The sequence below is a fragment of the Aptenodytes patagonicus genome, chromosome 11 (genome assembly GCF_965638725.1).
Source record: "Aptenodytes patagonicus chromosome 11, bAptPat1.pri.cur, whole genome shotgun sequence".
Taxonomy (NCBI): domain Eukaryota; kingdom Metazoa; phylum Chordata; class Aves; order Sphenisciformes; family Spheniscidae; genus Aptenodytes; species Aptenodytes patagonicus.
This window is the reverse complement of record NC_134959.1, coordinates 17,872,298-17,886,415: the sequence shown is the minus strand read 5'-3', so window position 1 is coordinate 17,886,415 and position 14,118 is coordinate 17,872,298. Positions and strand designations below refer to the sequence as shown.

The following is a 14,118-nucleotide window of genomic DNA, read 5'->3' as shown; positions in this document are numbered from 1 at the left end:
AGAACAATGCTGCAGATTCTCGTTCTTCCCCTTATTGACCTTCATCTCTTTAAAACCGGGTCTACTTGGAATAGTAATACGCCAGCTACTTCTAGCTGCAGCAGTCCTGCAGATCAGGATCATCTGCAGAAATATTATAATGCGTGTCAGGAAAGATGTAGTAGAGTCAAAATGTCTTTTCTGGAGAATAGTCTCTTTCTAATGGACACTTAATTTCCAAAGTCACCTCTAGGTCTGTGGGGTGGCTTTGCTACATGGATAAAGAAAGTTGAAGAGATACACTTGGATATCGTCCATGTACAGACCTGGGGATGCAGAGTATGTAATAATAATAATGTTGAATCCAGTCTAGTTCTGACTTCAAAGAACATCTGCAAAATTACATCTTATCTGTTGTTTTGGGTTTGTTGTTTTTTCTTCAACTTTTTCTATGGCAGAGATGGGGTAAAGAAAAGTTTATCGTGGCATGCATTAAAATCCAAATATTTATTTTTCTTTCAGTTTGGAAACAATAACAACTACATGAACATGGCAGAGGCAAATAATGCATTTCTTGCTGCAAATGAGGTAGATGTTCTTCTTTTTTATCTATGCTCATATTCTGCTGTTTGCTGTGATAATTTAACAGACTTTGAATGGATGAGGAGTGAAGTGCCGAATTTCTGTGTGTTTTATGGAGCACAAAATAAAGACTTTAATGAGAAAGAAAATAACCTGACAGCTCTCCATTACTAGTCAATTTAGCTGTCCATAAGGCTGTTACTTACATAGCATGTCAATAGAAACAAATCTGCTTTATGTATGAAAAAAATTATAAACAGAAGGAAACAAATAAAAAGCACAGTAGGAGTACCCTTTGAAAGCAAGCTTAGTAATAGTCACTACAAGCTAATGTGCTAATTTCTGTTATAGATACAAACATTTTAATTTGGGTTCTTAATACTCATGTAAGTTAGAAAACCAAAACCAACTTTGTTGCCTGAAGTGTATGTGCTGCGTGAAGGAAACTTTTGACCAGGATGAAGAACAAGCCCTGGGCCCGGGCTGGCGGAGGCTGGCTGGGTTCTGGAGGTGATGTATTTGATCACTGCCTTTGAGAATGGAAACAGGAGAAAGGCATGGCCGCTACGGTCTGCATGTACTTGTTACAGCGGTGCCGCCTCACAGCCAGTTAATGGACTATCAACATGCTAATACTGACCCCAGCTCCAGGCAGAAACCCCTTTTGCTCATCACTAAAAACCGACAGCTCTTATTCCAAAGGGAGGGATGGAAGGTGCAAGATGCACTGTGTAGTAATGCGCATAGCAGTATGGAGAACAAGAACTAAGTATTTATATAGGGTATATGCCATAAATGATCTTCCCAACATGAGGAAAGGTTAGAAAACTGGGCAGCCTTGATTTTACATGTTGTAAGTGGCGATTCAGTTGCAGGTATTCTTGTGCACTTTTAAAAAAGCAGTCTCGGAGAAAATAAGCAGAAAGGTGTAACAATAAATATGAAGGTTAGAATTAAGAGTCGTATTTTATGAATCATGTATACAATGGTCACCGTCTCTTTTTACCCAGCAAGACTGCTTAGATAAGGGAATATTGTTTGGCGTTAGCTGCAGTGTTATTTGTGATAATGAACACAAACCCCATCTGTAATGACAACATGATGTTTCTTTCTGTAGAATTTCTTTCCTACATTTGAATCAAACATTGATGAAAGCTCTGCTGCCAGCAGCTGTTCAGAGACAATTTAATTCCAGCTGTGATAATTCACCGTGTCAGACATTGGCTGTTATATGTTGATACAACAGTTCTCCAGATTTGCATTTTTATCAAAAGGAACAAATGTTTTGAACATTTCAGTGCAGATGGCATGTAACGGTGCACACAGTTTTTTAAAAAATGTGTAAGAGATAAATATTTGAAAAGTTAATAACTTTAAAAAATGTGATTGGTAAGATAAATCCCACAAATGTTATACCATCTTTTCGTCATAACAGCACCTTTCTGCAATCCCAAATTGCATACTATTCAGGCTCTTTTTACAGACTGAATAGCCCAGTGATTTGGATTTAAGACTACTTCACTAAGGGGCTTTCTTTCTTCTTAGATTACATCTATTTTATCCTCAATCTTAGGTCCGTTATATGTTTTTAGAAAAAGGTATATACATATTTGGACAAGTTATATTGCGAGAATTACATTCACATTTAAAAAATGTTAAGGTATTCATCAATTTACTCTCCCATTTGTAGTAAGCTGTAAGTATTAAGTGAATGCTACCTTCCCAAGTAAGATACTGTATTATTATCTAGCTGTGTTATATATTTATACAGCTGTCCTAGAGTTATTCTGTTAGATGGGGAAAAAAGATCCAGTTCTTATAATTACTACTATCTCATAAATATGTCAAGTAAAGAGAGGTTCAAACGTACTATAATAATACTGATTTCACTGAACTCTTTTGCTTGAACAAGGAATAAAAATACGATTAAGTGTTAGTGTTCGCATTAAAGCATGAACTAACTTTGCAATTACTGCATTACAATGTATTTAATTATAGTGTTTTTGCGTGAACATGAATGTAGCTTTCTTGCTATGATTTTGGGCCTGAGCACTGCTGAGCTAGAAGCCCATTTTATTCCTGTAAATAATGCCTTAAGAGTGTAATCCTAGAGCACATTCAGGCTTGGAAGCCACACGTTTGCTTTATGTTTTCTGTCTCTATGTCATGATTACTACAACCCATTTTAAAGCACCTTAAATATTTATTGAAATAATATTTCAAGTGTTAATTACAGTGGTAATGAAAACAGCCAAATGCCACATATCAAGAATGAGTGTTTATCCGTATTGTTAATGTGATATGTTAGATTTCATTAAGCAGTAATGGGGTAGCAAATGAGTCACAAATTACAGTTGCATCTGTTACTAGACCACATTAGTGCCAAAATAACTGCAAATGCAGCCATAGGGTTATGTTCATTAGCCAACCACTTCTCCTGGCCAATCCATCCTTTGTGTTTGTGAACTACAGGGTCCACAGGAAGAAAAATTCACACCTTTTGTAATACAGCAGCGGGGAAGTCAAACATCTCCCTAATCCAGGCCCAGCTTTCACATCCAGAATTAAGTTACAGTCTTGCAGTTCGAGCGAGGTGGGTAGAGTCTCAGCAGACTCTGACGGTACTGCAGACTGCAGCAATCTGGGACCTCATCATTTCTGGTGTGAGACCAATAATGACAGCTGACAGGTTCTATATGCAAGCAAAGGTTTTTCTTGTGTTTCGGTTTCCATATTCTCTCAAGCGGTTATTAATTTATATCATCATTAACAGTTTGAAGGATGACAATTTGCAGCAGTTAATGAGATCTTTCACTGAACATATCATTTTTAAATTAACTGTCATTAAGTCACTCTTTCAAACAATGTAAATAATACATAAAACAGTTCCCGCCCCCCCCAACTCAAATCCTGAACTAATGCAAACAAACAAATCCCAGAGCAGCCTTGCATGTCCAGAACAAGACAAGAGTGCCTACTTTAGGATTGCCAACTGCCCAATTTGATCTAGACAGTCCTGATTTGGGTACATTTAAAATGGCCTAATTTCAAGCGCTGAATTTCTATTATTAAGTAGCAGTGGACCTGAAATAATATATGAAAGTTCATTTAACTCGCAAGAAATTTGAATAAGCGTAGCTCATTTGTTTCCCAAATAAAAGTCAGCAATGTTGAAGCCAGATACAGGCTCTACTTGAATAAAGATTATCTTTGACAGACACATGCACACGTACAAACACGCACAAACCCTGAAGATAACTGGCAGTAAATGTTTTGCTCAAGGCATCTTAACAGGTGTTTAGTTCGTAACAAACCTACTGTTCAAACAAAGCTGGCTGGCTTCAGAAAGCACTGGAAGCTGCTGTAATCACCCTCGCTCTTTTATACGTGTCTCTCCTCCAAATTACAACCCTTGTTGAAAAGGGTGCATTGTACTTGTGGGATGGAAAAGAAAAGAAATAAAGACCAGAATTATAATATTTCATGTTTATTAGCGGATGAAAAGGAACCAAAAGATGTGAAATGGTCAGTGCTGAATTAATGGGGTGTGTGTGTGCTACAAAATTGTCAGTATTTTATGAAGCATGAGAGTAATGTAAGCTGTTTGTGCTATTTTACTAACATATCAATAAAGCGGCAATTTGTTATACAGCCAAATCCAATGTAGCTGATATTCAGACTAACAACAAAGACAGATGTTGCTAATTAAGTACGCATTAAAAAACTGTTAATACTGATACTCCATTAAAGCCATATGATAAAAAGACTTAAATCTGTCATCAGAATGATCCACAAACCCCTTCAGTATACGAAACTTAAAAATTTTGTTGCGTATAGAGTTTGCATTTGAGAACAAAACAAGATTTGGACTGCAAATCCGGAGGTGGTTGCTGAGAGCAGTGTGCCCTAACGTGGTTTGCCTTGTCCTGTCCTTTTCTAGCAGACGTTCCATACGCCGAGCCTTGGGGACGAGGAGTTCGAAATCCCACCCATTACCCCCCCGCCCGAGTCAGACCCTACACTGGGGATGGCAGATATACTGCTGCCCTTTCAGGGCCTTGGTGACCAGCTGCCTGCACAAGGAAATGAATTTACACCTCAGTTTCCCCCCCAGAGCTTGGATCTTCCCTCTATTACAATATCCCGAAATCTCGTGGAGCAAGACGGCGTCATCCACAGCAATGGATTGCATATGGTAGGTCTGGTAGTTTGTGTGTTTCCGTTGCCTAATATTGTCTGTCAAAGCATAGTAATGTAGATTTGTGTCATCCATCGGTTTTAACTGACCTCTCGGAAGATCTGTATGATTTCTTGGTATTGTAGCCTGACCAAGCATTTGCCAATGTTCTGTATCATGTGCAGGCATATTCTGTATGAATGATGACATGTGTTGTCAGTGTTACGCAGCAAACAATGATATGCTCTTACTCAGTTCCCTAAGGCAGCTGGCAAATGGTTGAGGGTTTAATATTGGTGGATTCAGGAAGATAAACGTGGTTGTTAACGTACAGCGCAATGCTATACTGTGTGTGAACAGATCTCTTGTGAAGAAGCAGTCAGGCTTTATAAACACAGAATTTTAATTCTTGGAAGCCCACATCCATTGGCATCATGTGCATCCCAAGTGCTGCTAAAGTTCAAAAATGTTTTATACAGTTGACACCGGCATCAAGAGTTGAAAGACCATTGTGTTGGCCAGGGTGAACTACAGCATTTAGGAGGAATTGCTTGCCTGTATTTCAAGTGTAGGACCCACATCTGACAGCCATCAGGATATTTTGAAAGTGCAGTATTGAGAGTAGCTTAGAAAGGGAGCCAGGCACAATATGCCAGCAGTAAAACCCCATATATTACCCTATATTCTGTATATTCCATGGGCTAAATCTTTATAAATGGAAATTGATTTTTTTTTTTAAACTCATAATAGAAGTCATAGGGATGTATTACCTTGACCATCCTCAGAAATGCAGGGCCATAAAAAGACTTCGTTCCGTCCAGTGCTCTTGTTGACCGTGGAGGCTGGGGCAGGTTGGGCCTGTTCTGTTCCTGGGCTGTTTCCGAGCCCTCCGGAATGGGGAAGGACGAGCCGGGTGTGGGGAAGGGCTGAGTGACAGGGACTGTTAGGCTAATTCCAGTGATCATTTCTGTTAATTAGAACAATCAAAAAAAAAAAAAGAAAATAATCTCTGCACACTGTATGGCTGTGATCTCAGTGGGAGGCTGTACGGGGCAGTTTCCACTTGCTTGTTGTAGTTCCCTTTCAGCTTCGGGGGATCTCCCTGCTTGGGTTTCTCTAAGCTTTGCGCAGTAACGCTCATACTCGCAGTGATGAGACACAGCTGTGAGTCAGTTTATCATAGTTAGCATTTTAAATTCAGCAGTTACAATTAGAATTAGTTTCTGTATTGCATGTTGAAGACAGAGTGAATGTTTAGCTTGAACAGATATTTTACATCAACTATATTTTTTCTGATTAGCTGTTTTATATAGGACCTTTTGCTAAACTTGGTGTAGTGAAAATACAGATTTACTGCTGGGCTGTAATAAAGGTCATCGTGTTGTCACGTTATGATTTCGTGTAAATCTTTTTTTCTTTTTTATTATTCTGGCAAGCAAAAACTAATTAAAGATTTACAAATCAACATGCAGCAAATATTTCTCTGGAATTCTGCAGGCTGCTGGCTTCGTTGCAAATTTTAATATTTCCTTGGAGGTCGCGAAGAGTAGCTAGCACTAATACAGAATTAAACACAAACTGCTCAGTACTTAGGAGGTACAGAATTCAGTAATTCCATAGATACAAAGCAGGGACTGCCTAAAACAGGCCTTGAAGGATATACTTCTTTTCAGATCCCATTTTACATGGGATTTTGTATGCACTGGACATGTTGGGTGGCTACTAAAGAAAGATCAGATAAAACCTGAGAGTCAGGAATGTTATGCCTGAAAACTAAAGTAATGGAGCATGAATTGAATACAATGAATACAATGAAACTTGCTCAGAAATACGTAATAAATATCAAGGGCTGGATCAGCGTTGTGTTACGGGCATGAGTATCCCCTCAACGTTATCAAGTGGTTTGTAACCTGGCCCAGTTTTGCCTTTTAATTTTGCATCCTTTCACTGAATGTGTTTCTTCCACGAGTAAATGCTGTCACCTTAACAGTTCCAACCAGAAGAGGCCTGCTGGTTAGATATCTCTTCTCTCACCTCTTCTTGCACTGGATGAGAGGCTTTGCATCTTTTCCTTTTCTAGACTGTGCAATGTAGAAATTAATGGCATAGTTTACATTGACTTCAGTGGTAAGAATTTGTTCCCATATAGGTCAAAGAGAAGATCTAGAGAAGCTCATGCCTTCTTAGCCCAGTAGTCCAGTGGTATTTTCTAGGGTGATTGCCGGTTCAAAGCTGTGGGTTGGGAACTTGTGTGTGGTTTTGCTGCAGAGGATTGATGAGGAATTGCGTGATTTGATACGGAGGAGCCACATAGGGAGGTTTGTGTGTCAGACGCTTCCCCACAACTGCTTGATTTGTTTTATGCTGTGAGATGGAGTGGCCCCTGCCACTGTATTTTAGTCAGTAGTCTTTTTCTCTTCTGCTCATAAATGCTGGGTAGCTTCAGGAAGTTTAAAAACATTAACCAGAGGGTCCTTGCATAGGTTTCCCCTGAACTCACATGGCTCTCTTTAGTATTCAAATTTTCCAGCAGTTAATCTGTATTTCAAAAATAGAAAATGAAAACATTATATCCTATTTTATGTGAAAAATGTGCACTTTATTAAACTGGTAAATATTTATTAATAATATTAGAATTCATCTTTAAATTAGACATTTCATGAATTACCTTGCCTTGGAGCTATAAAAACTTTATTGCAGCAATAAAAAAAAAGTAAAGGAAGCATTTTGACTATGAAATTTCATTTCATGGTCAATTGAATTTACTATATCTGAAAGAACTAAAGATGGGGTTGTAAAATAATTATGATGTTCGTATACACTTACAGAACAATGTTCTTATCCAGCGATACTAGGATAGTCTTATTTAAAGGCTGTATTAATAGTGTATTGCTAATAACTAAAGCTTCTTTAGCTGAATACAAACTTAAATTATTTTAATATGAACTGCACTGAGTTTATTGGTTATCTTGTGAAGCATTAGAGAGCTTTACTGTAAGCAATATTTAATTTAGATAAATGTAGTCCTACCCTGTTGAAAAGTCCAGTCGAAGAATTTCACCTTGAAGAAATGTCATGAGATTTTAAATCGCAAATGTTGAAAAAATAAAATGGGCTTGGACAGAATTATGATTAATACTGTGTGTCTTTGGCGTTTTTCTATGTACTACCTGACATGTTCACCTATAAACTTGAATGCAGGATCGCAAGAAGCATGGTTAAAAATAGGTTATGTCAAGGTTTTCCTATGTCTCCCTTAGGGTATGGAGTTGGCTAGCTACCGCGTAATACTTCTGCAAGTATCACACATATTTCCCACAGAAAGACCCCCCCCAAAATCATTCTCTTTTTAACATATTCTTTGTGTCTGATTATATTGAAAACATCATTCACGGTGCAAGAAAGATATTTATTCTCAGCATAATTTATGGCCTAGCAATTATTAAAAGTTCATATTGATGAGTTAACAGTTGTTCATACTGTGAAGATATACGTACTATGGAAAGAGTGACGATTTGTCACAGTGCTGATTAACTTCATTATTGTTAGCAACAAACACAACACATTTATCCTAACAGCATTTTTCTACATTTAAAAACAGACAACAGCAACAAAAAGAGGAGATAAAATGGAGGCAGTTTGAATATTTTAATAATATGCAAATAAAATCCTGATGTTCAAAAATGAGTCACTGAAAAATGGAGCGTCGATGTACATTTGACTTCAAAGAACCCATGGATTTTACATGATGCAAAAATACATCCCTATAAATACGTGAATATAAATAAGTGGAAATCAACAGTGATATCCTCATTAATAATCAACCCCCAATATTTTATATTAATGCTCTGTTTTCTGTTGAGCTGCCTCTAGAAAAATTATTTTAATCTGCAAACTGTGGCAATTCTATAAAACTACAACTGGTGCTCCTGAGGGTTCCTTTTTTTAACACCTCTCTATAATCTGCCCAGCCTGCTGAGTAGCATTGACATCAGTAGTACATCAATTTCAGAAAGTGGATTATTTTTACTAGACAGCTATTGTGACATATTGGGTCAGTCATAAATGAAAGATATTCATGCAAGCATGCAATACTTGTAATGAAGTCTCACTCTGACCTTCTGTATGATTGATTCTGTAATTTAGTTTTCTCAGGCAGTGCCTGAAATGAAATGAAATCATGTTGAACAAGTTTTGAATACCCACAGTGCACCAGGAGAAGAAAAATCTGCAGCCCCAGAGGCTTGAGAGAGAGCAGCTGAGCGATTTATCTCCATGCTATTATAGCCTTTGCCAGCATTCAACATTTCTTTTTTTTTTTTTTTTTTTTTTTTTTCTTATTTGGCTTAAGTACTTAATTCTGCAGGTAGCTGTAAATGGGAAAATAAAATGCTGTTCAGATTTAAAATGACAGGACAGGAGTATGTGCAGGGGACTGATAAAATATCTTGAATAGAACTGACCTTTCATGTAGCTGAAAGTTACTGGGGGATTCATCCTCATAATTACCATATAGATTATTTTTATTTCTTTCCTGCAATGAAACATTTCAGAGAGCAGTAGTGCTGATTGAATGAAAATTGAACTTGTTAACATTCTTTTCAGCTTAGCCTGTTGTACATAACAGAAGGTTAGCTTTGATGAATTTCAAAATTCTCTTTCTGATATCTAAGAAACAGACAGTAAAATAATTGTCTCTTTTCAGTCTGATTTTTTTCTTTTATTCAAAAAAGTACAGATGTTACAAAAACAGACTGATAGTTTTACATATATTGCTCCCTATATTACTTATGCTGCTAGAGAAAATGTGTTTCCTATTTGATGAAGATTTGAGCCTGTTTATATTTTATAATTGTTGCAGTGCTGTCAGTGCATTCAGGATTCTGTACAGATAAGGCTAATTCATAGTGGAATACGCTCATCTTTAATTACATTACTACTTAGGAGTGGCACTGTGCTCAAATCAAAGACATGATGGTGACTATTGCTTTTATTTAAAGAAGAGACTTTTTAAATAAACAGCTCAATGATGTGGCTTTAAAGAGCTGAGTTGCAAATCTGAGCTTATTAAAGACTGCATACAACACAGAACAGTGGTGCCTTTCACTTAAAGGTCTAAATCTTTTTTAGTAATTTAAATTCCCAAATTACTAATTAACTTTAAATGAATGGATTAACAGAAGATTGCAAGGATAAAAGCTAAAAAAGTTGCATTAAAAGTGGCAAAAGACAGTGATTTCACTACTCACCTGACTGCGTGCCTCTAATTTATATGTTTAATTTTCCTTTACAAAGAAACTTATTTGTAAATCTCTCTTTTAATACGCAGTCTGTAATCTCCTATCTAGAGAGAACGGAGTAGGTTTTCAATTAATACAATGTTATAACAACATTGTTTAATGTGTTGCAGATGAAACAGTTATTTCATGGGTCGTTAATGTGTTTAACGCCTGTAACGGTCTATTAAAACAAGCCCTTGTTATTGTTATGAACATGTTTATTGTCATCTTTAATACAAAACATACAACTAATTCCGGAAGGTTATAATCATTCATTTATAAGGAGTAGCAACTATTCTTACTAGAAAGAGAGATTATCTTCAGAGTTTTCTTATGTCTATTTTTTTCTTTGATTGCTACGGTGGATTGCTAAACTCAAGTTTTAAGTCAGCAGCGTTAGTCTGGTTTGTATTGGACTTTCCCAGCAGAAACGGTAGCTGTTATTGCCACCGTTTCTAATAATTTGTGGTACCAAGAAAAATTAATCTCAAAATTAAGTAATAACAAATTAAATGATGCTCTGGTGGCTGAGATCAGTGACATTTGGCCATATACAGAACCTTTCAAACGGTGGCAGACGCTTTGTAAAATTAGACCTTTAGGACTCAGTTGGGATTTTGCAGCTCCGGTGCCCGCTATCAGCTCAGCACCGTGACAGTCTGGTTTCTGCCCACGGATCTGAGCTGTGCGCTTTGCTGATGAACTTTCAAGTCTTTACGGAGTCATTTTTTTTGATCGGTGTGTAGTTAAATATTTTATTTTACGTCTAATGACGTAGTTGTGCATTTTTTAGTTGCCTTTCAGAGAGCGTGTGTGCACAGCTCGTGGGGCCTCGGGGGAAGGTGGACAATGGGCTGAAAACCCTGGAGGCAACAGACAGGAGTGGCTTCTGCACAGAAGCTACATGCTATGACTTTAACATGATATGAAGACGATGCTAGCCTGATGATGTACTAAATAATAGGGTTTTAATAGTGTGTAGATTTTCATGTCCTCAGTGACGTTGTAATACTCGGTGTGGATAATATAGTCACTTTTCTCAAAGACATGCACTTCCCTCCTTTCTCATCGATACAGACACAATGGGCCATCTGTTAATGAGCTGCTGTGGTTGGAGAAGGAAACTTATTCTGGTGTTCTTTTCAAAAATACGCAACTCATCGTAACGGCAGGAGAGGACCTGTCCATAGGAAACAAAGTGGCAGCAGTTGCCAAAGACACCTATCTGAATAGCAAGTACTGCTGGTGCTAAAAAAAAAAAATAATAAAAAAATGATGCAAGTACGTTATTACCTATCGAGATACATGAGGGACTTCCGCACGAAAGAAGAGATACACAGTAACAGTGGCAGAACAGTCTGGGAAAAAAAGACTGCGACTATTTTATATTAATAATGCTTAAATCAAGATCCATCAGCTCCAGAAAATATTGTGAGGTGCCATATGAATATGTGGAAAATGATACACCCTACTGGGAGAGCTGTCAGGAACTGGAGCAGAAGCTGAATCTCTGCTATTCCTAAGAACTGAGCTCAGAAAGAATGCGGACGTATATGACCGTGGACACCAGCTGTGCATTAAACCTGGGCCATGGCTTTAAACTGTTCTGCCTCCTGAGTTTAAACTCTGAGATCAGGTGCTGCTTTCTTAAGCCAGCCAAATGAGGCAGATGCTGCAGCTGGTCTGGATGTGTTGTACCTGGCCAAAGGCTTTGTTGGGTCCAGCCACACTCGTTCGTGGGTCATTTGAAAACTTCCTTTGAAATTACTGCTATTCTCCGCTGTTACCGCCTGTGTTTCCCCTTGGACAGCTTGCCCAATACTCAGCTTCCACTTCAAGTTCTCAAGCTATAAAGAAATGCTAAGTCTCTGTAGAGTTTAAATTATTCTATGTTGTCAGGTAGCTGGAAAAAAAAAAAATACCTGGCTCCGATAATACAAAAGATAGAGACCTACTTTTCTGATTTGCTTTAAAAAACAACAACCAAACAAAGAAAACCCAAACAACCCCACGCCCCCAAAACCTAAAGAAAAGATACCCCCCCCCGAACATAGCTACCAACACTTGTAGCAATTTTTAAACAAATAAATGCCATGTAACCCCCAAGTCTGTCCCCCCCAATTCCTTGCACAATTTTTGTTACCTTTGATAATGTTTGTTAGTTGTCATGCTTCCTTGCAGTCTCTCCCCACGTTGCTTACTGCATAATAAGGACCTTTGAAGTCTGCCTTTGATTTCGTAGCTGAAGCACCTGAAGCTGCAGAGGTTGTAACAAAACTAACAGCATTTATCTGACATTCTGGGACTTAATTTTAACTATCCAGGGTTTGTTTGCAATGTGCCTTCGCTGTTTGCATACAGCAGACCTAAGCTTGTACTGCTAATTTGGAGAGAAGCTCCTCATGCCAACAGACTCATCAGATCAGAGCCCAGATCTGTGATCTGAGTCACACATGTATTGTGATCATGCTGTTGGGTACCTTGTCCAAAAGGAGTGTGATTCAATATGCTTTAAAGTATGGTAGATGTTTGGGGAGATGAAAGTGGAGAATCTGTTTTTAAATGCCTCTACAAAATGGTGTAAAAAATAAATTATAAAGAAGTTGTGACTTAGGCGATGCTAAAGCATCAGTAGCGGCCGCTGTGGACGGGTGGAGGGCTATAACAAGCCTGTGGTGCCGTCTGTCTGCAACAGCCAAGAAGCATTACCCCTTCAGCCCACTTCGGGGACTGCATGAGGAATCTACGGGGTAACAGGAAAGTAAATGGGTAAGAACAAAGTTCCCAAACAGCAAACGCTCCATGCTAGGGTGGTGGGGCATCTTGGGTAAGAATTATAAGCATTTCAGAGAAAAGTCTTTGCCTCTTAGGTTGGTAGTTGTGTGATTTTGGCCTAGCTGTGAGCTTTTAGTATTTCTTCACCATGTCATGCAGCATTTTGTTAGAGATAGCTGAGCATGCGGTGAGTGAGCTGGTACCAGTAGACGGCACAGAGCGGTGCTGCAGAGGGGCCTAGTCCTGGGACCCGGAGCAGTGTTGGTCTGGCAGGTGCCCAGCCTGGCTGGCCCTGTCCCTTGGCACCTTCTTGCTTGGAATCGCATCTCTGAGGTGGTGCTGCACTGCCTGGTGTCGGCGTGCTCCTGCTGCCTAATCCCCAAACGTGGTTCCATAGAAGAAACGGGTTTAACTTGTTATTTGGTGCCACTCTTGCCACCCCCTGTAACAGGTCAGGCTGTCTGCTCTGAAGGAGGCCCGGTGCTGCACAGGGGAGTATGAGGAACACCAGCCATGTGAGGGGTCACTGCAAACCCAGTTGCAGATCAGACCCCAAAGAAAAGCAAGGGACAGTAAATCAGAAAGATTCCAATAAAACATGTTAAACTAACTTGGAGGTTGCAGCCATATAAGAAAATTCCATCATATAGCAGGAGGTTAATTTCTAGAGACATCTGAGATTGCCAGAACAAAAGGAGATAGTTGCTCGGTCTTGAGGAATAAATCAGTGGGCCCTCATGTTTGTTGTTTTGGGGTTGTTTTTTTTTCTCCTCTTCATGCCCCTTCTTCTCTGGCTTATGTGCTCTGCGTGAACAGAAGCAAGTAATTTCTGATGTAGTGGGACTGGGGGAGCACACAGACCAAGGAACTGCGTATTCTTCATGTTCTTCAGGCAGCAGAATGTGCGTAAACCTCCTGTCACCAACCGGTCTTTTAGATCCAGCTGCAGACGTAATTTTTTTCCGAACCAACATGTGCTGTTTGTTGTAGCCTTTATTTGGGAATTAAATTAGGTAAGGTTTACTTTTCTACAGAGACATGAAGCAAAACATGGGAGTTTTCTCCTTGCCAGAGAAAAGAAGCAGCTGCTTGTAGCGGATCTTCTGATAGCCGCAGTTTGACAGATCTATTACTGATGGCAGTATCTGAGGAGGGGAGAGGAAGGACACTTCTTCAGTGGTGGCAGTACCAAGTGCAACTGTTTTCTATTCTATTAAGTCAGGATTTAATCTCTGACAGAGAAAAGCATCCCGTTAGTTTGATTTGTTTTGATTGGGAGTGAATTCCAATCTTGTAAAAATTCAGATTAATGGATTATTTTATCTA

General features: G+C 38.8%; 1 protein-coding gene across 2 annotated transcripts in view; it reads left to right on the top strand.

Moving 5' to 3' along the window:
• TOX3 (TOX high mobility group box family member 3) overlaps positions 1–14,118 on the top strand; it is a 78,538-nt gene that overhangs the window by 51,563 nt on the left and 12,857 nt on the right. Inside the window, exons 2-3 of one of the 2 annotated variants that reach the window (XM_076349293.1) lie at positions 502–567; positions 4,505–4,756. In XM_076349293.1, the coding sequence (XP_076205408.1) occupies positions 502–567; positions 4,505–4,756 (318 nt within the window). Of the gene's footprint in view, positions 1–501; positions 568–4,501; positions 4,757–14,118 lie in introns of both variants that reach the window. The other variant, XM_076349292.1, reaches the window with a different exon arrangement.